This window comes from Apis florea, unplaced genomic scaffold (assembly GCF_048593485.1).
Source record: "Apis florea isolate Af1SG1 unplaced genomic scaffold, ASM4859348v1 contig_1767_pilon, whole genome shotgun sequence".
NCBI classification, from domain to species: domain Eukaryota; kingdom Metazoa; phylum Arthropoda; class Insecta; order Hymenoptera; family Apidae; genus Apis; species Apis florea.
The window spans coordinates 502,951-528,053 of record NW_028256473.1 but is presented as its reverse complement, the minus strand read 5'-3'; the positions used below and the strand labels follow the sequence as shown (position 1 = coordinate 528,053).

Genomic DNA, 25,103 nt, shown 5'->3' with positions numbered 1-25,103 from the left:
ACAATATAAATATATCATAATTATGTAATTTTTAAAAATATACAAATAAAGTATAATATTATACAAAAATATTACATTATTTAAAATTATTTTACAAATAAAAAAAGTAATTTCAAACATGAAATAAATAATTGAATTTTTTATTTTCTTAATCATGTATATTATATCAGTTCTATTTATAATTTAACATATATATATATAATTGTTATAATATATTATATCAATATTTATTATTTAATTGGACATAATAATATATTTTAACATGTATCTAATTTAATACTTAGATATTAATAATAACATGGCAAGTAATATAATAAAAAAATCTATGTTAAAAAATTTATATCTAGATAATATAGAGCTAAATAATAATAATAATAATATATATATATAAGTAACATATAAAAAATATCAGGAACTTTGATAAAAATATAAGTCCAAATACAATAATATAATGTTTTATACTATAAAGGAAATTATATTTTTTAAATTTATTTGAGCTTTAATAATACTTTGTTCATATTCAATATTAATTTCTTAATTTATAAATTTATCTTAAATATATTTATTTTCAAATATAAAAAAATTTTTATAGAATTGATATGGCAATAATTTTGTTTTAATAATAAACCTACGAATAAGAATAAAATGTTTATAATTTAAAAAATGTTGCATTTGAACACATCTTGTAAAATCGTCCAAAAGAATTTATATATTAGAAATTTATGTTAAATTTTTTTGCATTTTAGATATTTTACTAATTTAAATATAATAATTATCTGAGCATTATTTCCATTATTAAAAAAAATATTGAGAATTCGTAATGATTTATCTCATAAACGAAAAACTAAATTACAGGCACCTTAAAAAATGTACGTTTCTTTATGGATTTTTTAAAATAATGATTATTCATAATTATTCATAATTATTATTGTTGAATCGAAGAAACGTAATTTGGATTATAAGGTGCTTGCTTTTCATAAATATTTCCTGAATACGTTGATGCTTGTTGTACTCCTGAAAGAAGTTGTATAAATTTATATGAATTTGATTATTTGATGATATTAAAAATAAATATATTTTAAATATATAAATTATATATGTTTAATATATAATATATATATAAAAAAATTAAATTTATATTAAACTTTGATTAAAATAATAAAATTATTCGCTTTAATATATTTAATAATAATTGTCAATCATTATTAAAATTAATTAATTAGAATTTTATTAAACATATGTAAAATGATAATAGTCACCTGCTGAATTTGTAGGATATGGAAGATTTGCATATGGAGTCAATACTGTCACATTTGCAGGTGTTTGAACTACATGCGTCATATTAGGTACTTGTACTTCTGGAACAGATATTGCTATAAAATGAATTTAACTTGAAAATATATTTTATTTATAGAGACAGTAGACGAATATTTGAATGTACATGTATATTATTTTCAAAAGACTCGTATTTAAATATTACAATATGCGTACATATGTTTCCTTCATTATATTTTTAGTTTATTGCTTCATATAGATTTATTTATCTTTTATATATTAATAAAATTTTAATACATTCTATCATTTGGGATAGAATCTTTTGAAATTTCTCAGATATTCAAAAGAACAATGTAATTTTTAAAAGCTACTGTAATAAAATGAAGAAAAAAAATTTAAATACTATAATAATTACCATAACGATTATTTCAGAGTATTAATTTCTTCGAAATTTGTTCAAAACGTTTTATAAGAATAATTGAAAAAAAAATTACAATATTTTTTTTATTTTTATATTAATAATAGGTAAATTATAAAACCTATATATAATACATACCTTATATATAATACATAACATTGTAGATTAGAAATATATTTTATTATTTAACGTGATAGTGGGAAAAAAATATTCGTTCACATTGAAAGATTACAAAGTATTTATTATATAATATTACAATAAAAAGCATTTATTATATTGTTAGTTATTATATTTCTTAAGTTTACATTTTTTATAATTTCAATAATTTTTTGTATTATAGTAATCATTGTTGAATTATAATAAAAATTGTAAATAAAAACAATAAGTCACAAGTATTATTACAATATTTTTTTATTGCATATTTTAATATAAAAATATATATAAAAATATATACATACATGCTAAGAATGGAAGTTAAAAATTCTATTTTTCTGTAATAACATGACAAAAATAGAATCTTGTAATTTGTAAATATATGGATAAACTTTATACTGGCATAACAGTTTTAATGTGGCGCTTAAATATGTTTCAATGCACATATATATGTATGTATATATATACATAAGAATTTCAATTTTTCAAAAATGTTAAAAGCATATATTAAATTAAATATTGTGTGATTTATATTGATTAAATAAACATAATTCGCGAGTTTATTTCACTTTTATAAACGTATTAAATTGATATTCTTCTCACATAATATATGAAAAAAAAAAATATATATATATCACATTTTTCGTATAAAAAAAAAAGCTAATCATGGAATGTTAATCACCCTTTGCCTTTCTAGGAGATTTTTTTTTTAAATACAAAGGGTCCAAGGCAAACACGTAAAAATCATAAAAACATAATCGTTATTTATAAAACATAAGTATAACGACTATATTTTGTTTTATTATAAAAAGCATATTATATTCTTAAAAATTAATCAATTTAATAAAATTATCCCTACAGTATTTTTTTTAATAAAATACTAATTTATCATTAAAATGTAAATCATATAAAAAATATTTTCTAAAATTCTTTAAAAAATTTTATCCTATTATAATTTTTGAATTCTTAGTTACATTCATATTTTGTGTTTGTATACGTTAATAAAATTCGTAATCAAATCGTAAGCACAAAATTTCATGCGTTTAGAATATATAGAAAGCGAAGTAAAAATATTTAAAAAAACACATATACTTTGACATAATTATAGGAAACATTATATGTTGTGTCAGGAGATTGGAAGATGTGATGAAATGGATTCATATTATAGGTGGTCCTAAAAATAATTACAGGACGAAATTAGCTATTCACACAAACTTATTACATAAATAATAAATTAAATTTATGTTGAATTAATTTTTTTTATAAAAATAATTTCTTGTGATATAATAATAATTTAATAATTTAATAATAATAATAATAATAAATTCATATTAAAGACATCTCATATTTAAAATACTTAAAAATAATTCAAATGATTCGTTTTGACTGCCTCTACAAATAAATATTTAATACAAATTTATGTAATATATAATAAATGATAGAAAAGCACAATAATAAAATAAAACAGAAATAAATTAATATTTTTATGAAATGTGAAATTTATTTAATAAAGTTAAATGTTAATGATATAAAAAATAGTCTACAGTAATATTAATAATATTCATGAATTAATTATATCAATTTGAAAGCACATAGACTAATTTTTAAATCAACAAAAAAAAAAAAAAAAAAGAAAGAAAGAAAGAAAAGCAAAATTAAATTAATGAATGTTAAATAAATTTTTTTTCAATGATGTGAAATAATATTTTATGATGGTTATTATATAAAAAGGATTCTTACTTCCGTAGACTGTTCCTCGATGACGTCTTCGATACCATGGACAACAACTGCAGCACAAACACGATATGCAAAATATTATCACAGAAAACACGACTCCAACCGCACAAATCACTGTGAGAAGAATCCTGCAAAAAAAAATAAATATTTTAAATTTAATTTAGTTTTTATAGTTTCCATCTTTTAAAATTAAACACCTATAAAAACTATTATGCAAAGACACTAGAATGTAAAATAATTTTTTAAAATTGTTCAATAATAAAAATAAAAAAGAATTTTATAGAATGTATATATATATATATATATATAATAGATAATATCTTATCTATTAATTTTATTTATATAGATAAAATATTATTTAAATTGTTTAGATTATTTATTTAGATTATAGATATATACAAATAAGAAAAAATTTGAAAAAATAAATTTATATCTATATAGGTAAAATATTATTTATAGATAAAAGAAAAGAAATAAATAAGAAAATTGAAGTAAATTTATAGTAAGAATTATTCTCATTCGAAACTGTTTTTGCGGAACAAACATTCGTTTTAACTGACGTGATATTTCAGTTAACTATGAGTCATCAAACATCCTAACTGATGCGATATTTCAGTTAGCTATGATATATAAAAAAATAGTATTATTGTATCTTTTATATTATTATATGTTTTGTGGGATTACTTTAGTCAAATTTCTAATGATTTAATCAAATTCTTTCTAGTTAATGAAAATGATAAAAATTAAATATATTCGAATTATTTTCTTTCAATCTCAATCAAATATAATTTGAAATGTTATATCAATTTATTTTGATAACAAATATAATATGATACAACTAAATTGAATACATCAATTTAATTGTGTATAATACATCAAGATTATATATCTATAAATTATATATCTCAAAATTATGTATATATAATTTAGTATAATTTATAATAAAATATCATATTATACATCATAATTAATTAAAAAGAAATATGATTTTTAATTAAATTGCTTTAAATATTTCATAAAAGAAAAAATAATTGGAAAAATAAATCATAATCTTCAGTTGAAAAAAATCAGATAAAAAAATAAATAAAAAAAAATAAAATATGTTATAAAATAATTTTTATGAATTTTAGAATTATGCAAAATCTATAAAGATTTCTGGTTTTATTGTCCTTAAATATTTAAATAAAAATAAGAATTAATACTTTATAATTCAATATGCCTTTATAATTCAGTATACTTGTCAAACATAAACAATATCAAATATTATTCTTCACGTAAGTACAAATATACTTTCTAAATACCTCGTTAATTTAATAATATTATCTGCTAATTTTTATATACATAATAAATAGAATATTTCTTAATATCTTAATATCTTCTAAATACATATTTTAAAAATCTGTTAATTTCTCAAGATTATGATATCAATTTTAGTTTGTTTGTAATATTATAATTATAGAATAAATAAAATACTTTTTTAATAAATATTAGAAACTAACTAATGTAAAACATTAAAAAAGTTAATAAATATAAATAAAGTAAAATATAAATCTCTTCTGTTTTAATTAAAATATTATATAAACCAAATAAAAACAGTTTAATAGAAATTTTACATTTAAATAAGTATTATTATCAAATTTATATTTTTAATTTAAATGAATAAAGATGTTACGATTCAAATATAATTATTACATGTGATCTTATATTTTAAATTTCGTAAACAAAAATATATTAAAAATATTTAGAATTATTGATCGATAGCTACGATAAAGTGTGTTCTAAAATTAATAATATTATGCATAAAAAATAAAAAAAAATATAATATATTTCTATATGTATATATAATGATTAATATATATATAAAGTGAAAATTAGTTGTTTTGAATTAAAAATAGCATTAATTACTTAAGCTATTTCATACATAAAAAATAGAAGTATTAAATAAAAATAAAAACAAATTGTATAAGAAAAAATAATATTAATATTCTTACCATGATGATTTCGATGCAAATTCCACTGCATCACAACAATACATTTCATTATTTTCAAAATCATAGCAACAATAAGATTTATCGTTCGAATCTAATATTCCTGGACATGAATCGATCACTTTCGATATAATATTCTTGTTTCCAAATGAACATTCCATTCCTAAAAATATAATTAATTTTTTTTTTTAAACTTTTTAATTCTTTCATTTTAACAAAATAACTAATGAAATACAGAGCAAGTATGCATTTTTTCAAAATTATGATAATAAATATTTTAACTAAAAAATAATTACCAATTATAATAATTTCATTAATTATCAATTATATCAATTATAAATTATTATTAATTATTCTATTTAATTTATTAACTGCAAAGAGTTCATATTTTAATAATAATAAAATTTCAAATGATTTTAATGCAATCAAAAATTTTATATTGTGAAAATAATGTGAAAATAAAATATAAATATATATATATATATATGTACGTTCTAATTAAAAAAATAAATTTTTAATTTATAATTATATAATATAATATATTATCATATTTATTAACAAATATCTTTAAGTAATGAATTCAACAAGTTTTATATTATAAAAATAAAAAAATGTTTACAATTATAATAAATAAAAATCTTACTCATTTTTTTATGAGCATTCTAATTCTTAATTCAAATAAATTTCGTAAATTTTTATGTTCTTAATATTTTAAATAGTTTTATATTTTGTTTTTATCTTTGATACATACTATTATTAAATAATAGAAAAATATAACGAATAAAATTAATATTTAATCAAAGATTTCTGCAAAATATATTTATTATATATTAATTTTATTTTATTTTACTTTATAAAATTATATAAACTTTATTTGAAAGAATAATAAATTGTAATTTCACTTTTTTGTTTTTTTAATATTGTATTGTAATATTGTAATATTGTGATTTAAAAAAAAATTTCAATATTTTTCAGAAGATACAAGAAAAAAATAATCATTTGAAAAATTAATAAAAATCTAACCCACAAAATATTGTAATTTTATACATGTAATGTAATATGTAATAATGTAAATGATATGTTATGAAATTAATAATAGATTCTTTTCTGAGAAGGAATCAACTATAAATTGAAACAATGAATCAAAAAGAATATTTTATCAATTATATTTATTGTATAATATATATACATAATATAAAATCAAAAGATTTGTATATTTAGATTTAAATTAAACATTATATGTAAATTTTATATTCATTTACGATAAATTTAATTATAATACATTTCATCTTTGATAATTAATAATGAATTAATTATTGTTTCATATATCTTATCAAGAACATAATGGATTTTTCATTAATATCATCTTATTATTATAACTATATTTATTACATTGAAATCTTTTGTACTCACCATAAGATAATCTCGCGTTGAAATAAGTAAGCAATAATAAAATAGTTATACGCGACATTTTAATTAATATGAATTTCAAATCACAATATTATAAATATATAATGTAATAAGATATAAAAAAATTGCACTATATTTATAATTACTTAACGTGTCTAAACACTTCTCACTATAAAATGGAACACTGCAACCTGCAATTTGCGGACTATTAAATATAATGTTAAACGTTAATATGATTCAAAAGATGTCAGCACTATCGCTTGCGTCAGTCGATTATTGCCGAAAAGTACCGAATATTTAATCACAATTTAGCGATTAATTTTAATTTATCCTTGTAATATGTTCTAATTTTATTGTTTGAATTATATTTGATTTATATATTATATATATAAAGAAAATTTATATTTGTAATTTATATTTGTAATTTAATATATAATGACGTATTTCCGGTTTTATTATATCTTTATTAATTTTTTTTATGTTATTTATTTTATCAATTTATGTTCATATATAATTTTAATATATAAAAATAAAAATAAAAAAAAATTAGCTACACTAAAATTTATTATTCTATGTATTTTCTACATATTTATTAAATATTAATTTTATTAATTAGTTAATTAAATATCTCATTTTAAAATTATGATATATTTTCACTAATTAAATTACCAACAATATTTCCAATTTCTTTATCATATTGTAAAACAAAACTATGATGATAACCATGCTTACAGAGTTCCGCATTAATATAAGGGTGATTAGATTTCAAATTTTTATAATATTTAATTGGTACCCAACCATCACAATTGCCATAATAAAACCATAATTTATTTGCACACTTTGAAATTATATCATCATCTCTTTCTTTTACTTTTATCATTTCTTCTCTTGCCATTTTAATTATTCTTTCCAAAGAGTAAGGATTTAACATATTAAGTATTACATTATTATATTTGAATGGAATTCTATATAATATTCCAGCTATACTAATAATAAAAACTTGTAAACAATATGGAAGATTTGAAATAATCCAAGCACAGAAAAGTAAGAAAAATGCAATTCGTGATACCTGAAAAAAATATAAATATAATTATTTTTTATTCTATTCTATTTTTTAAAATAATATTTTGACGCCAAAAAACTACTTACTACTTTAGTAAACCACCATCCATTATCGCTTATATCCATATTTTCTATGGTTGGAAATAATAAATAACATTTTGTAACTTTTTTAGCAATGAAGTCGTCTTTTAACATGTTTAAAATAATCCAACATCCTATTGAATGTCCAATAAGATGTATTTTCACATCTTCTGGTACATATTTTTTTATGAAATCTATCTGTAATTAATAATTAGTTTATGATAATTTTTAAAAATTTTTTATAAAATAAAATATAATAAATAAAAAAAAAAAACCTTGTGTTGCACTTGTGTCGTTAAACTATAATATTCAGTCCAATTTGAATTACTTGGCATAGTAATTGCTAAATTGCTTGGTGGTTGTACATGACCTGCATGTGAAATTACCCATACAGGTACTTCAGTAGGAAGTTTTGACTTTACAGTTTTTATAAATCCTTTATAAAATTCTGCAAGACCAGGATTACCAGGAATAATAATCACTACTTCTCTTTTTCCATAATTTGAAAAACCTTCTTCTACCCAGCGACCTTCTGTAATCACTTGAGTAGGTACACCATTCCAATTTAACATAGCACATTGCATTTTGTATTTTTGCTGTAAGATTTTTAAAAATAAAATATAATTAAAATAAAATATTTTTTTAATTATTACGTAAATTTAAATTTTATGTAGTTAAACTTTGTTAAAAAGAAGGATATTTTTCAATAACTTTTTTTAATATAACATGCTTTGAAGCAAATAGTTAGATATATCTTCAAGTGTACTTGAAGAAAGAATACTTTGATACCTGTCGTGTCAAATGCGACATTATCGATTCCAAAGAAGAATAGAATAACAACGCCACTGGAACAAAAGGAATTGTAACATAACTATAATTAATTGTTTTTAACATAAGAGTAATTACAAATGATTTATAGAAATTTAGTATTATATTTATGAAAATTGCAAGAGGCATAATATGATATATATATATATATATATATATATATATATATATATATAAAATATATAAATGTAAAATATAAAATATATATAAAACGTATAAAAATACTTTTTATGATTACAGTCTGGATTATAATAAAATATTATAATAATATAGAAATTCTTTTTATTTTTAAGTATCTTTGATACTTCTAATGTGTCAAATGTAATGTATAATGTTTTAACTACTTTGCGATTTATAAAAATTTAAAATTTAGAAATATATTGTATAAAATTTTAATTTACGCGCGGATTTGAATAAATAAGGAATTATCTTTTTCTAGCCAATTAGAAAACAATCTTTTATAATTGGTGACTAGATAAAATGGTAGTACCAGTTTGCTGTTGGAAATTGTGAGTAAAAGTTACGTTTCGTCTTCAAAAGTGCATAATTGTGAATAATTGTGTCAATTTTTATTAATATTTTATTTAATAAGATATTGTTTTATAATTTAAAAATTATTAGTAGTTTTGTTTAATTAATATGCATTTGTTCATCATTATTATATTAAAATTAAATAATGTTTTGAACTTTTTTCTTTGTTTCATATTGTTTATTTGATTATTGTTTATTTAATTATTGCTAGTTTGTATAAATTTTTAAATCAAGATTTGATAATAAATATAATTGTAATTTTATATATTATATACAGTTTTGATTTTTATTTTTTACAAATTGTGTTTTTTATAAATCAATTGAAGATATTGATAAATTTATAATTTGTATACATTTTGATATTAAAAAACAATCCAAAGACTTTCATATAAATGTAGCGAGATCTTATTTATTTTAATAAAATATGTAGATATTATTTGCATAAAAATGAAAGTTAGATTATAAATTAGATAATTTATTCTATTTCATATATATATATATATATTTTTAAATAAACAGTCAATGTGTTTAATTCATATTTCTATATTTGTTTTAATATTACGCTCAAAATTAAAAATGAAATTTCGTATAATATTTCTCTAGGAAATTGACAATTTACATTCGTGCCGTACGAATTTGTTCGACATGTTGCGATTTGTCGAACTGTCAAACACTCTCTCTTCCCCCCTCCAAATTTGTAATTCGATACATCGAAATTGTGACGCGAGGTGTCATTATATTACTGAAAATCGGATGCTTCTTTTCAGGTGAGTGATCTATCTATTACGTAATATTTATTCCATAGTTATTCTTTTATTTTTTTTATACTATATATTATTTAATTTATACACGTTTGTTCAATAATCTATTAAATATTATTATAATTGATAATTTTTTAAAGAATAATTTTTTCTTTTTTTCTTTATTCTCCTTATTCTTCATTTGATTGTTACAATAATTACGATCATATAGTAAACTAATTATGCTTCTAAGATGAAATTTGATTTTTATTTTAAATTTGTTTCATTTTAACGCAATTCTAATTTTGTATATTTTATAAATTTATTTTGAAAATTTGATTATTATCTTATGTATCAGATTAATAACTGACTGTTGAAATAATTTTCTTGGCGGGAAAAAGGATTTCAATATGGATGCTGAAATGATCATTAACATAACAACCAATCTATGGTTTTTCACGGAAATATGGTAATATTTTTTGTATTTAATTATTTATTGGATAAAAATTATATATTTAAGTTTATAATACATGAAAAACTTTTAAATCTGTAAACTATCAAATCCTCGATTTACGATAGCTATTTTCACATCCTTATTCCTACTTTATGTAACACTTATTCTCTAATATATATTACGAAAAACATTATTTTGTTAATAAGTAAATCAAATTAGATTTTATAACTAAGAAGGATATTTTATAACTAGTTAGTAAGTTGACTTGATTAAATAGAGTATTTTTAATTAAAGTAGCATGCATAAATAGATATTTTGCAGGAAATACTTATTAAATGAAATGTATTTATAATTAAGTGCATAATTTGATGCTAATTAAATAATGGTTAATGCAGTATAGACAATTAATGGTAATATAATCCTTTGTGGAATGCTTACTTCGTTTATTTTTTTTCTTTCTTATGCTACTTAATTATCAATTATTTTTCATTTTCATGAGAATGAAAATGCAAAATATTAATACGAAGTCATGCATGTTAATCTACATTTATTTTATTTTCAGATTCATTTAGTCTTCCGCGTTGGTTTTCTTTTTTTGTTTTATACAACAATCAAAAATTTGAACGTTTTGCAAATGTATATTAAAAGTAGAATTTCTTTGAGAACGAATAAATTTTTGCGTAAAAGGAGAATAGACATGGTAGTTAAGACGAGTCTCCAATTCGCAGAAATCTCCAGGTGAGACTTGGGCAATCATTATTTGATATAATTATAATTATTACATAGTTATATAATATGGTTAATTGATTAGCTGCAAACTTAATTGTGACCATTATATTTTTATATAGTTAAAAAATTTATTAAAATGATGATAACATTTTCATTTCGATTCTCGAAAATTAAAAAGTGAAAATATAAGTTTTTAATTCCTAGTTTTTGAATAATTTAGAAATTCTGGTTTAAAATTTTTGAATTCATAAATAAAGAGAATAATATTATTCTTTCGAGTGATAAAAATTTGTTTATGCCATTAAAAAATTGAAAGAAATTAAGAAGGAAATAACTTTCGTTTATTTTCTCCTTTCAAATAAGGATTTTGTAATGATTTATATAATACTGCGTCTATGTTAACATTTTTTTTTTTTTTGTAAATTTTATATACTATAATAATAATAATAAAATTGATCCACATCGACTTTGGTTACCAACTGAAATAAGATTGCAGATATTAATAGTTCTTATATTTATCGTTTCGAATCATAGAGGACTCTGATTTCTTGTACAATTGGTAGTGTAGGAGACGAAACATGAAATATCTTGTTGAAATAGTAAATCTATTTTGTATTTTATCTATGCTTTATCATATTTATTCTGCATTTTAATAGTTTTACATATTTTAATAGTAAATTTTTCAGAATTTTTGAACAATTCGATCCAATTAATGTATTGTGAATCAATCAAATTAAAGTTTGCCTTATTTATATCTTAATCGTATTTTAGATATATTAGAAGATATTTCAATTTCAATTATAAGAACTTTAAAATATAAATAATATATAAAATAAAAAATTGTATATATGTTTATGTTTGAATTTTTATAATTACATTACATATTGTTACATTATATTATATTCAGTAACTTAGTATAAAAATAATAATAATAATTTTTCATAAACCTATTATCATTTTCATAATTTTTTAATTACATAAGTATGCGAAAATTATAAAAATATATATGAAAATATTAGATGAAATATTAATGAATTTTTAAATATAAAAAAATATTAAATTTAAAAGTAAATAAGAAATACTAATTATAGAAATATAGAAATGATAAAAAATTCTTTTAAAATAATTTAATTTCGATTGAAACCGTAAGATGGCATTATCTATGAGTATCTACAGTGCCATCTGACGGCGAAAATTAAATATTACAGTGAGTTAAAAAGATTTTCCAATCCCCTCTGTTGTAGAGAATTTCACTCGATCGCACTCCTGGTTCGGTCGCAGTATAGTGTTTGACGCGCAGTCGAAGAAGGCCAGTCGAAGCGGAGCATAAGAGCAAACGTCGGGTGGACAATGAATCGCGCGATGTTCTCCAATATAGCGGTATAATGTGAATAGTGATAAATCGACGTGATATGGTGCATAATCGGATTGTAAACGCGCGCGGTAATGTGGATAAAAAGTAAAAAAGCTAAGAAAAAAGTGCAGTGACTCTACGTTTGATTGGCAGTGCACGCAGAGCGGCCCTTCGTGTACATACACATGTAAGTAATATATATATATATATACACACATGATCCTATACACAAAAGACTCACACGACAACTCTTTCTCGTCGTCTCTCTCGTCTTTCTCTCTTTCTCCCTGCATTCCTGCAGTAGCTTGCACGTACTTGCATTTTTTTTTTCTCTCGTTTTACATGAGATTTACGACCGCGCCCCCTTCGACTTGATGCATCTTCAACACTTTTCCAACTTGCTAGAAATAGACAGTTGTATTGTTCGCATCAGCTTCTTTACTGGAATTCGATTTCTTGCTATGCTAATCGAACCCTCTTCTCTGTTAGCAAAATAGGAAAGCGGGAGAGAGAGAGAGAGAGAGAGAAAGAGAAAGAAAGAAAGAAAGAGTATTTCTCTCGATGTTTATAAGATTTTACGAATGAACATATAAAAGGTTTACGAGATACTATTCAATATAATATACGTAATAATTCATTATGACTCGCGAAAAGGAGTAATAATATTCATTTATTGTAATATATTTCCTTGTTTATTTTTCGTAATGCATACAGAACCCGAATATCCGTAGTTGATTATCAACAATTATAATTTGAAACTTTTTTCATAACACAAGTGGTAAATCCATAGAATAATCATTTTATACGTACGACTTTATACGATGAAACTGGCCGCGTTATCACGAGCGTTTCAGATTATGATAAATACTAATTCGCGTTGGAAATCTTGTAATCGCTTATCTGTCAGCTGATGACAAGTCAGCCATGTCGTAGTTGTACTAGCAATCATATCTGTGTGTCTATCATGGAAGTTTCGAATTTTTTCTCGCGTAATTTCGTTACAACTGCAAGTACTATCAAATACTAAGAATGAATACTATTCATCAGAATCGAATTGTAAGTAGATTTTAACTAACTTTAAAATATTGATTTAACTTTCTTTTTTTATAATAACCTATGACGGTTTTACACGTTAGATGAAAAAAAATTTATAAATATTTCTCGCTCGTGTTATATCACACAGTAATTATTTTTATTATCGAATGCATTATATTTTTTATACATATATATATATATATATATTTATCAAGAATATGGATTTGAAATAATTTATTTAGATAATTCATAATAATAGTTTTACCAAAAGAATAGTCAGTTAAATCTGATTCAGCCTTATATAATGATCTTTATTCATGACTGAAAAAAGGCTTCTGTGTCAGCCAAGATGTTCTGCTTGAGCTAATTCAATTCTAGCAATATCAGGGTTTTTCTTAATAAATCCTATAAATAACCGCATAATCGATTACAGAAATATCAAGTTCGTTTATATTAATTTACGCAATAGTACACTCGGAAGCAAAGCCACATTTATTTTTACGCGCAACAAAGTGCATTCACACGTCTTGCGCACAATGATCGAAAGACACTCGATCTATCGGTATTGACTGTCCTCGAAGGACAAGCAGTAAGAGTGAAAGAACTTCTGTTTAGCAAAACTAAGCTAACTAAACAGGCCTCGGTTTTATCTTTCATCCCATAACAGTATATCGTACTTCGTGTTTCTCGTAAAATTTCAATTGCAAGTGTTTACCATTAATCCTATGCGGTTATACGGTTTTCCGTTTCGATTCCGATTAACATTTTAAAAATATTTTCCATTATAATATAGACGATCGTAAAAAAAAAAAAAAAAAAAAAAAAAGTAATACGATATTCAAAGATACGAATTCAACAGTTTAATATGATAAATCGAATTTTGCCCATTTATCGATTTTTGCAAGAGGTTAAGTTCTATCTCTTTTCTTTCCTCGAATCCGCGAATGAGACATACAAATATCGTGATCTCCAACTGAGATTCGTCACTTTATTATACAATACTCGATCGTTTACGAAATCTTTTGTGAAAAAAAATCACGATGCAGACCTTATAAGCCGAGATGCGATCTACGAATTAGCATACCTTTCTGTCGCGTTCGTGCAAATAATTTTTATCCTTGTGTAACGTAGATAGTCCCAAGCAGTGTGGGCCGCGTGTACCGCTTTGTCGTATAAGATAAAAGCCTGTCCTTTTTCGCGTGGTCGACAAAATTGAAACTTCATCGCGTGTATAAACCTCCCGTCTAGAGTCCGCTCCTCTTTAGGAAACAGACTATGAATCGCGTTCGATCCATATCGAAGTTTCCGCGATCATCTATCGAAATCACATCGAATTTTCCTCCCTTTCCGATATTTTTCGCGATACCTCGGCGATAGAATTATTAATAACGTAAACTTATAATAAATTATTATCGAATAGCGTGTAATTATTTTTCACCAGAAGATGATTACTCATTTATTTGTATTCATACTTAGATCAGAAGTTGCAGCAAACAATACGTAGAAAAGTTTTATTAAACTATCGATGACGCGGTCGGAATATCGAATTGTCCTTCGATCGATGATTCATTGGTATCGACCATACTCGTTCACTATATCGATCACAAAGATAATGAAAGCACGATCTAGAACGGTCCAGATGAAAATACGATTTATTTTATAAATCGTGAATTAAATTGATAAACAAGCGAATCTTTGTGTACTAAATTATTCGTATTGATCTTATATATGGAATTATATATACTGGGTCGTCGTTAGAAGTGAATTGGATCCACGGAAATGAAATATCTTGATTTTTAAACGGTGCGTTAATTGCAATTTCTGCGGCGAATCGGAAGCTTCGATCGAATTGTGAAGCAACCGTAGCCGCAATTACAAGTGAATCGAGCATTAAATCGTATACGGCGTGAAGCGTATTTACGATCATCGTCTTGTTATGCTACCTTGCAGCTGTGCCACCACTCTTGTATACCAGGTTGGAAAATAAACCAGGTATATACATGATCCTCCTTTTTCCTCCGGCACCGGGGAAATGTTCCTTTTCGTCGCTCTTGACAAAGGCTCCTTCATTCAACGGGCACACAAGACATCGATCTTTTTTTCTACCTACCGCCGATATCTTTGAATTACATTTTTCCGGATGACAATGCACGAGCATCGTTCACTTCCCGTTCTCGTTGAATCTCTTAGAAATCCATCCATCGATTTTTCTATTTTACGAATTATTTGCAATTTTTATTTCGCATATTATTTCCGAAAATTTTACGTATTCATACTTTCTGACCAATTATTTCGAACGGTTGAAACATCCCGTTACATCCTGTATATTTTATTTCCATATAATTTGCACGAAGATCGAGTGGAAATCTATAACAATTTAAAAAAAATAGGCAATAAATCTTCGTTATTTTTCAGATAGTAAATCAACGAAGGTAAAATTTCTCTTAAAATGTAAAAAATGTTCGAACTATCGAGTATTTTTAAAGATATATATTGGTGGCACGAAATCTTTTCCAATAACCGAATTTCGAGCAGTCCTTTACCTCAAAAGCGTCGAAGTTTTAATTCCAATTTTTCGTTCCAAAAAACTTCAACTTTCAACTTTCGATTCCAAAGCGCTGCTCGCATATAGAAACTCATCCTGATAATATAATTAAATTTTGATTTAACTGGGGCCTAGATATTTTAATATTTTTAACAAATCCAATTTTCTTTATTAATAAATAATCTGAAAATACGTTACATAACTTCCCTCTAATCTCTTCGCTTCGTATTTGCATGAATGACGATGTTATTACGATATTACTTCTAACTCTCTTCCGCAGATATCGAATCCGTGATAAAAAAAAAATATCTCCACCGAATGCAAACTCTTCTACAATCCTTTTCCTCAAATTTTTAGTCCACGGGTATAAATAATCCGACGGATAGGAATTTCGCATCCGAGTGGCTTCCTCTTTATTCTTGGCGCTGTTGGAAACGCAAACGTGTTTGGCCATAGTCGCAGCTGCGTTTCGGATTTATGAGTTTATCGATCCGCACGAGTATCGCGGACAGGAACGAGTGTAGATACGCGTGTGTGCGGCTACGTGAATCTAATTCACGATTCCTCTGGTTCAAACGCGTGCACAAGTGTGCCTCTTCAAAGGCAGAAAAAAAAAAAAAAAAAACTGTGTGCGCACGAATGTTGTATGCGCGAATAGAAAATTCAAAGGGGATTGAAATAAACGTGAAAGTTTTACGAATCTAGCGCAAAATTAAATTGTTCGGAAATAAGCTTCGACGAGGTTTTTTTTTCTTTTCTTTTCTTCGCCGTGTTTCTTGTCCCAACATCCTGTATCCTTGGCTTTTTCGAGGAACTGAACGCACGCCGCGTTCTCCACGATTCGCCGCGGAGACGAACATTTTATTCTTAGATAAAACTGTTCGCGGGAACGTCTCGTTCGAACCAATTTCTTTTCCTCCTCGTCGAGTGTTTCGAAGATATTTTTGAACAAATTTTTTCATTTTATTTTTTGCGAATGAATATCTTTATCTCTCGAGATGCACGAATTTCGTTTCTAATCGTGAAAAAGGCATTTCCGTTGGAAATGGAAATGAACTCGAGAAAAAAAAATTCCGATCCTTTAACGAAATATTATTCTTTCACTTTGCTTTCTAATATCGGTTTAAAATAAGATAGAAAAAAAGAGGCGTTTTACTTTCTAACTACCGAGTATTATAGAGGGTGGAAACGAGAGATCGTCTGCTTTTCAATTACATCTCTTCTTTTTAATTTTGCACACTCGAACACGTGCAAACTTTTAACAGAAACTTTCATTTTCATCCATTCGACCGCTTTCTATCGTATATAATTATTTCGATTTCAACCGATGAATATCGACCGAACTATCCAACCATCTTTTTTTTCTTTCTTTTCTTTTTTTTTTTTTTCCTTTTTCTTCTTTTACGCGGTGTAGAAAGCGTAAAAAGCTTCCAAGTAATTCGAAGCGGCCTCCTCGTATAGAAACTCGCGATCGTCCCTCCATTCCGCCAGGGACAAATTCAACGCAACAATTGGATCGTGGCTTCGATTATCGTCGCTCTAGTTTCCAATGAAAATGTCTCCTGGCTTTCTCGCGGTAATTTTCCACCGAGATCGAGCAACGATATTTACGACTAATGGTACGGTGTTGCCTTTCATAGTGTAATCACCATGGTAAAGATAATAGGATTGTAAGCCCTATCTGCCCAAGGTCGGTGGTTTAGATCTAAACATACCACTTGAAGGGGAAAAAATATATCCCTATTAAGTAAATATACCATGATACTAAAGAAATATATCTGTAGATTTGAAAAGGATATTGTACAAAGGTATTTCGAGTATACCTGTTCCTTTATTGTCCAAAAGGGGCGGATTTGCAAAATTTATGGTTTGCAATCGACGTCTAAACAACTTAGCTTATCCCAAATGATATTATTCGAGAAACTATGGAAAATGTCGAGTTCCGCGTTTTCTTGATTTTCGAGGAGAAGAAAAATTGGCATCGCGGCCGGAAGAGATATCTTAGTTTTAGAAGCGTGGAAAAAAATAATTAGGGTCGTGCATAGCATCGTGTTTAATTCCGCGATACGCGAAACCTTCCTCTTCTGCAATTGGACGCGATAAATTAATTGGCCAGCTTTCCGCGCCAGCGAACAAAAATTTCGTGAACTTTCGCGAAACTGGAGCTTGAAAACCGGGTTTATCCGCTCAAACCACCCGAACGGTATTTTACGACGAGGAATTAACAGTGAAATTACCGTTTATTTCCTGTTTAATTTATCTGTTACGCCAATTGTACACTTGTTTCTTTTCTCTCCTCTCTAACACGATTCAATTCGGACTATGAATACGATTTATTATTTTTAACGTCGATGAAAGGAGTTAAGAGCCGTACCCGAATTGTCACGGTTACGATTAGTGGACGCATTTACCTCGAATTAATATAATTACAAATTTCATTTTTCGACTTTCTTGGCAGTCGAAAGCCTGGAAATTTCGCAGCTCCGATGATCCAGATTATCTGAAACGAAATTATTTATAATTTTTTCACGTTCGACGGTAGGAAGAATGGGGAAAAAAATAGGACACGTAAGTAGCGGTGGAATATCTGGTTCGCGATTCGCACGCGAACGATCGAGCGCACGTGATTCGTGTATCGCATAAGAGACAAACGTCGGCGATCAAGGCTCGCGATAGAATGATGGCCGGGCCCTTATTGAACGATCGTTCCATTTTTGTATCGATGTCATTGAAACGTGACCGGCAGTCCCGATCGCGAATAATCGATATTCGTCTGCGCGGTTGACTCACAGGACGATAACGTTCCGCCGCAGCTAAGTATAATGATCATGCACGGTAGGGATGACGGGTTTCCTCGTTCTTGCGTGCTGAAACGCGTCGCGATACCCCAAGACGGTACTACGTTAAGTGCATCGATTTGCGGAAACTTTTTACCACGACCAACGGAGCCCCATTTGTCGGAACGATTATCCATTTTCGTCGATCAAGTGAATTCCTATTATCCGAACGAAAATAAATACGTAAAATAATGCGTTACACAAAAAGTCAAAAAATAAACTAGATCGTGCAAGTGAATCGTGTTTACAAACAAGCGAGTGAATATTATAAGCCGACTCTAGCCGAATAGGTTCTCGGCTCGAACAATTTCCGATCTCACCCGAACAATTCCGACTCGACCCGAGTATCCGTCAAAATTTTCAGGTACGTTATAAATTTTCTCATGCATTACACGAACTGTTTGTCGGGTTTAAAAGTAGTTTTATTGTACTGTTTCCAAAATGAAGTCTCTCAGGATTGAATTGTAAATTTTCTTTTAACGATATTTTATAGATTATAGGCAATGTAGATATAATGAGAGGACAGACAATAAGGTATCTTTCTGGTCAAGAAGCCTAGTATTTTTATTGTTCTTTGAATGGTGTTTCCTCATTCTTTTCTCGGTTACAATACAGATTTTCAAATTATAATGTCTCCACTAGGGTCGTTTATAATATAACTTTGGCGAGAAATCTAACATCTCTTGATGATAATCTTATTCGTGTCTCTTTCGTTTTCGTAAATTACCGTAATCAGTAGTCCGGAAACAAGGTTCTTTACTGTTATGGATCCATTAGCAGGTGGGATTCAATGTTGTATAACCGTAGTTTGTATAATCGTGCACACAAATATTATCTTTTATCTTCGCGATAAATTATTATCAACATTATCTCCAGACCTTCTTTTAAAATATATTGCAACTTTTATATTATATCACAGCCAATTAAATGATAAATGACGTTCGGGCGATGTTTTCGCTATATTAAAATATATCTATATCCGAATAAAAATTTACATCGTGATTGTAGAAAGAATAATTATTTATCGTGTAATAACGTAGAATGTATAAAAAATCATTATACGATTAATAAAAAATAAAATATTGCGATATAAAATTCGAATAAATATTTCTCTCTATTTAGAGTAAAGTAATAATATAGGTTTCGAAAAATCAGATAGTCACCAGTTACCAAATTGTGTACGAATAAAATTATAGCTGGTGTAGCCATAAATAGACCAGAAAATACGTGAGATCATGGATCACGAAAATGTTAGAAATTATCGGTTTAGTGGCGTCGCTTGGAACATCGAAATACCGTTGTAATCTCTATTCTTGGTATACACCTCCCACGTAGCCGTGTAAAAATGTAACTTCTAGAATAGCTGATCGAATATATTTTTTTCTTGCGATTTTTCATCGCGCGGATTATCTTTTCAATTACATTTTCGCGATCCTGAATCGTAGATAAAGTTTTTATCAAATGTGGCGTCTCTATCACGATATCGCTGATAACGCGTTATTCAATAATACATTCTTGATACAAAAAAAAAAGAAAAAAAAAAGAAATTTAACGTTTAATTTAAATTTTTAGGAATAAAAAATTAACCAGAGGATTCAGAAAATTTCTTTCTCGTCAAAATTTTCGATAAATCAAATCGGTATTCTCATGCTACTCATCACTATTTTTTATCCTTTAACTTGTTCATTTCCTTATTTTTCCATCCATCAAAGAGTTATTATAAAATACGAACATTTCGAGATTGAAGACTTATGAAAAACTTGTGCTGGAAACAATCCAAGCAAATCGGCAAACGCATTCCTCGCGAAGCTTTCCTTCTATCGATCTGTCTGCGATCGTTTTTTCCCCATTCGCCCACTCGTTCGATTATGCGGCAAAAGGACAAGTTTGGAGAAAAACGTGGGCGCGATCGATGTTTAAAACGTGGGTGCAAAACACGCCTATGTTTTTCCTTATTTTTTTTTTTTTTCAATAATGCTTTTTTTCACTCGGAAAAATCATCGTCGACCAGATTCGTGGAAAAAATTAAAACGATATCATTCGATGATAAAACGATCATTCTCGAACCAATCGTTTTATTACTTTGCAATTAGTCCCCTCTCGAAGAATGGCGAGGCAAAAAGATTCCGTGACTCAAGGTAAAGATAATACGCTCGAAATCATTAGTCATTTCGTGTCCAATTCGAGAGTGTCTCTTCGAATTAAAATTCGAAATAAATTTCATCTTTTGTTTCCTTTATCCCTTTTCTAAAGAAATAGATCGAAGATCTAGATACGATTTTAGGGATACGAGAATTTTTCGAAATTTTTGGAAATTCTGATTCGATCGAATGCATTGATTTTTTTTCTTCGAGCAATTTGAAATGATTCGAAAGTAAGAATTTCGATTCGTTGATATATCTTGTCTCAAGTGCAAAACGCAGTTACGAAGATAGAGGCTGATATTTCAGCGATGAACAAGCATTACGTAACGCGATCCGAGGAAATCTTGTGAGAAGGTGGAAATAAGTTTCGTGCAGTTGCGAATCGCAATGCAGCGAACACGCGCCTATTACGCTACCTCGCAATAATATCGAACGAGGATACTAATTTCGATCCAAGTTTATTACGAAAGTGGCTCATTTACACAATTCTCGTGTTCCATCTTAATTAAACATAATTTCCTATCTTCGTGGTAAAACACGTTTTCTGTCGATAACGAGTTTATTTATTATTTGTCAATGGATTAGAAATAATGAATTGTTTTTTCTCTCTCTCTCTCTTTCTCACACACACACACACACACACATACACATATCTCATTAATGCGTTTATCGCGTGTGTTCGATAACGGTCGAGAATATGCAATATATTTGTAATACAAAAATGATCGTTGTCTACTTTAACACTTTTAACTTTTTTCTTATTTGTTCACGCTTGTTTTATCTCGAACCGAGCTTTGAATATGTATTGCAATTAATTTTGATTAAACGATTTTTGTTTTTTTTTTTTCTTTTTGGTTTGATATACGAATATGATGTAATCTTAAATTTATCGAACGAATAAGTTTATTTAACTCCCAAGTTGATCTCTTTTCCGGAAACGTGAGCTCGAAAATCGTTTATTTTACATTTTCGATTTATATCTGACGATCCGTATGTAATCATTTTCTCCTGGGTAGCTTTTTATTTATACGATAAACCGGTGATTCATTTTGTGGCAAAATATCTGCGTATCATCAGATATGAATGAACTGTTCCGTAAAAAACAGTGACTCGATTTTACGAGGAATCGGTATTAAAAAAAACTCTGGCCTCTTGAAAGGAAAACAACTTTCATTCCACGGAATTGAGAAGAAAAATGTGAGATACTTTTCTCCGAAAATAGATCGATATTTTAAAAAATGATCCTGCTCTTCAAATGGAACGATAAAAAATTTTCGTTCCTTCTTTCGATGATGAACGTTGACGTTTCTGCAAAAAAAAAAAAACGAGAATCGTATCCGTATCAAAACGATGGTTGCATCACGATCTTAGTGTCGCGGATCGTCCACTGAATCATGTTCCGCATTTAATTGCCTCTCGAGTGCGAATGGCTGCGCCACGTTTAGATGTAACTTCAACCCATCGAGAGTCCGGAAAAGACGGAAAGAAGACTAACGTGTTTCGGTTCTATTTTTGCCCACTCGAAAGGTCTCGTATTTCTGACGTGGCATGGCGCACACCGGTGTTAGCTCCATTCGATGCGCGAGAACCGTTTCGTTGTTCGAGATCGAGAATTCGCTGCAAAGGGCCTCTCCCCCCCCGATCTTTGGTATCGAAGGTTAAAGGCTTTGCTTTCCGTCTCAACTTCGATTTAATGGAAAATTAGACAGCTTTAGTTATAATTGGGTTTCCGTGGAAGACCAAATTTAAAAAATTTGGAAAGTTTCGTAAAGGGTAATTGTATTTCTGGAAAGAAAAGAAGAAGAAGAAGAAATGAAGATTATTTGTGATTTGGAAATTTCATTGCTTGTTGAATGAACGTATCCACGTTCAAAAAGTTACGAGGATTTGTCGTTAAATGTCGTTTCGCGATTTTTTACTAGATTCGTTCCATGTTTCGATGATGGATACACGCTTATTTTGCTACTCCTCGGGCGCTTTATACGCGCGCAATTTACTTGCTAATACTTTTTCCCTATTCCGAATATATGCTCTCTTACCCCATAAGATCTTTATTACGCTTTCAAGAAACGAGATGTGCACGCATACAAATTACTGGCTATGACTCACTCGGTAAAGCGATGACCAGAAAATGATTCGAAAATAGAGATTTATCGACAGAAATTCGATAAGAAAAAAATGTGCGAAAAATCGTTTATAACTTATACGTAACTCGTCTCTAAAAATTATTTTAAAATAAGGAAAAAATGATTTTTTTTTTTTTTTTTTGAAAACATATATCGAAGTTTTTTTTTTAAAACACGTTACGATGTACTACATGTTTTAAAAAACGATACGGATATCAAGACGAGTAAACAAGGTGTGTTCAAAGTTAAACGTTCGAAAATAAAAAAATATTTATTGAACGTTTGAGAATCTGAATCGCATTGTATCAATCGTGCGAATATCTATATGTAATTATTTTATTATTCTTCATTATCATACATATCTTAATTGTTATCTTTCGTCGTCGGTCAAGTATTTACACGATTTCGTTAAAAAATATATAAGATAGATTTTTGAGTTGAATATAAAGCGTTGAATATAAGTAATAGTACGAAGAGAAAACGTGTTTACAAGATAGATATTGAAAAAAATTGTATTTTATTGTGTTTTATTTCGAGATTAACAATATCTTTCGTTAAGTGAAATTATATATGTGTTCACTCTTTCACGATACGACGATAAATGACGAGACTCGGTGTAACGACCTTAGATATATACACGCGTTTTCCTTTTGTTTTTGTCGAAATATTTCAATTTAATTCCCTTTATCCGATCGCTGTTTTTCAATGACAGATAATTTTACTTGTAAATCGTAAGAATTTCAACTTTTGCGTTGAATTATCTTCAAAGGATGTACCATTTAAAAAAATATTTTTTAATTATTCTTCTTCTTAAAATACCGAGAGCGAAATCGGAGCTAAAAATTCAGTGGAAGAGTTACAAAGATGTTGAACTCTCGTAAAAGTTCACGTGACGCGTAATTCTCGATTGGAATTTCACTGACGAATTCGTAACGCGGCAAGAATAACAAAGAAACTCGTTCTTCCTTTAATTTTCCAAACTTGTTCAAAAGCGTACTTTTTGATTTTATTTATTTACTTTTTTTTTTCCTTTATCTCACGTTGTATTATTTGCGATATTTTCTCTCGTCCACGATCGATCGTAGGACGAGACGTCGTCCCTCAAAGTCGTCAATCCCGCGAATAAAAATTTGCATCGATATGTATTTACGCTTGTTAAACAATTTCTCTCTCTATCTTCCTCCCGACACCTTCTCTCGTATCCATTAACGATTATCCCATGCCTCGATGCAACTTCAAATTTTAAATTCATCGACACGGCAAATCCGATAATCCGGTTAATTTTCGTAATTTTCATCCAATTTACGATTATATATCACGTTGCCTTCCATTATCGAGCCTTCGATTAACGCAGATCGTTTTCCTTCTGCGTTTTAAATGCTTCATATTCACATCTTCGTATCATCCTTTTTGATAAAATATTCTTTGGATCCTTATTTTCTTGGTCGCGAATACAAAATAGATAACTTAAAAAGATATAAATATAATAATGTTCGATATAAATATAATAATACTTTTATGATCGAAGAATATTACCGTTATTTGTAATAATATGAAAAAATGTTGTATACAAAACATTTTTTGCGTGGCATAGAGGAGATTTCAAAGTCATTTCTATTGACAAGCAACATTTTTCAATACTCCCCAAAGAAGAAA

General features: G+C 27.0%; 3 protein-coding genes and 1 long non-coding RNA gene across 16 annotated transcripts in view; 2 read left to right on the top strand and 2 right to left on the bottom strand.

Annotated features, from left to right (window-relative positions):
* Positions 1-124: 124 nt before the first annotated feature.
* On the bottom strand, positions 125-7,239 carry LOC105735016 (uncharacterized). Of its 2 annotated transcripts, none has more exons than XM_012484626.3 (5): positions 6,985-7,239; positions 5,575-5,734; positions 3,587-3,711; positions 1,260-1,373; positions 125-1,014 (listed from the first exon to the last, which is right to left on the bottom strand). In XM_012484626.3, exons 1-5 carry the CDS (start codon positions 7,040-7,042, stop codon positions 926-928), a joined length of 546 nt encoding a protein of 181 aa, XP_012340080.1. In that variant the 5' UTR covers positions 7,043-7,239; the 3' UTR covers positions 125-925. The 2 variants fall into 2 exon arrangements, with proteins under 2 accessions (XP_012340080.1, XP_031771458.1); XM_031915598.2 differs by having other exon boundaries at positions 1,260-1,358.
* Positions 7,240-7,527: 288 nt separating this feature from the next.
* Positions 7,528-9,091, bottom strand: sturkopf (lipid droplet associated hydrolase sturkopf). 2 transcript variants are annotated; one of them, XM_086908927.1, is made up of 4 exons: positions 8,914-9,091; positions 8,400-8,720; positions 8,131-8,322; positions 7,528-8,050 (listed from the first exon to the last, which is right to left on the bottom strand). In XM_086908927.1, exons 1-4 carry the CDS (start codon positions 9,079-9,081, stop codon positions 7,622-7,624), a joined length of 1,110 nt encoding a protein of 369 aa, XP_086765053.1. In that variant the 5' UTR covers positions 9,082-9,091; the 3' UTR covers positions 7,528-7,621. The 2 variants fall into 2 exon arrangements, with proteins under 2 accessions (XP_086765053.1, XP_086765058.1); XM_086908932.1 differs by having other exon boundaries at positions 8,836-8,929.
* Positions 9,092-9,393: 302 nt separating this feature from the next.
* On the top strand, positions 9,394-12,357 carry LOC147658755 (uncharacterized). Its single transcript, XR_015292264.1, has 4 exons — positions 9,394-9,461; positions 10,087-10,250; positions 10,582-10,692; positions 11,240-12,357. It is a non-coding gene; the product is annotated as an uncharacterized LOC147658755 (long non-coding RNA).
* A 293-nt stretch (positions 12,358-12,650) lies between these two features.
* Positions 12,651-25,103, top strand: part of Mical (Molecule interacting with CasL) — a 48,149-nt gene continuing 35,696 nt past the window's right edge. For 10 of the 11 annotated variants that reach the window (XR_015292219.1, XR_015292220.1, XM_031915590.2 and 7 more), the window contains exon 1: positions 12,651-12,947. The gene's annotated coding sequence lies outside the window, so the exon portion shown is untranslated. Of the gene's footprint in view, positions 12,948-13,671; positions 13,817-25,103 lie in introns of those variants that run through there. The other variant, XM_086908598.1, reaches the window with a different exon arrangement.

Bases quoted from the DNA above. Each gene is read 5' to 3' on its own strand.
- sturkopf (XM_086908927.1), bottom strand. From the start codon at position 9,081: ATGCCTCTTGCAATTTTCATAAATATAATACTAAATTTCTATAAATCA. The intron at 8,721-8,913 runs GTATCAAAGTAT...AAAATCTTACAG, and splicing joins TGTCGCATTTGACACGACAG to CAAAAATACAAAATGCAATG. The intron at 8,323-8,399 runs GTTTTTTTTTTT...TATTAATTACAG, and splicing joins CGACACAAGTGCAACACAAG to ATAGATTTCATAAAAAAATA.
- LOC105735016 (XM_012484626.3), bottom strand. From the start codon at position 7,042: ATGTCGCGTATAACTATTTTATTATTGCTTACTTATTTCAACGCGAGA. The intron at 1,374-3,586 runs GTAAGAATCCTT...TTCATTTTATAG, and splicing joins TCGAGGAACAGTCTACGGAA to CAATATCTGTTCCAGAAGTA. The intron at 1,015-1,259 runs GTGACTATTATC...AACTTCTTTCAG, and splicing joins ATATCCTACAAATTCAGCAG to GAGTACAACAAGCATCAACG.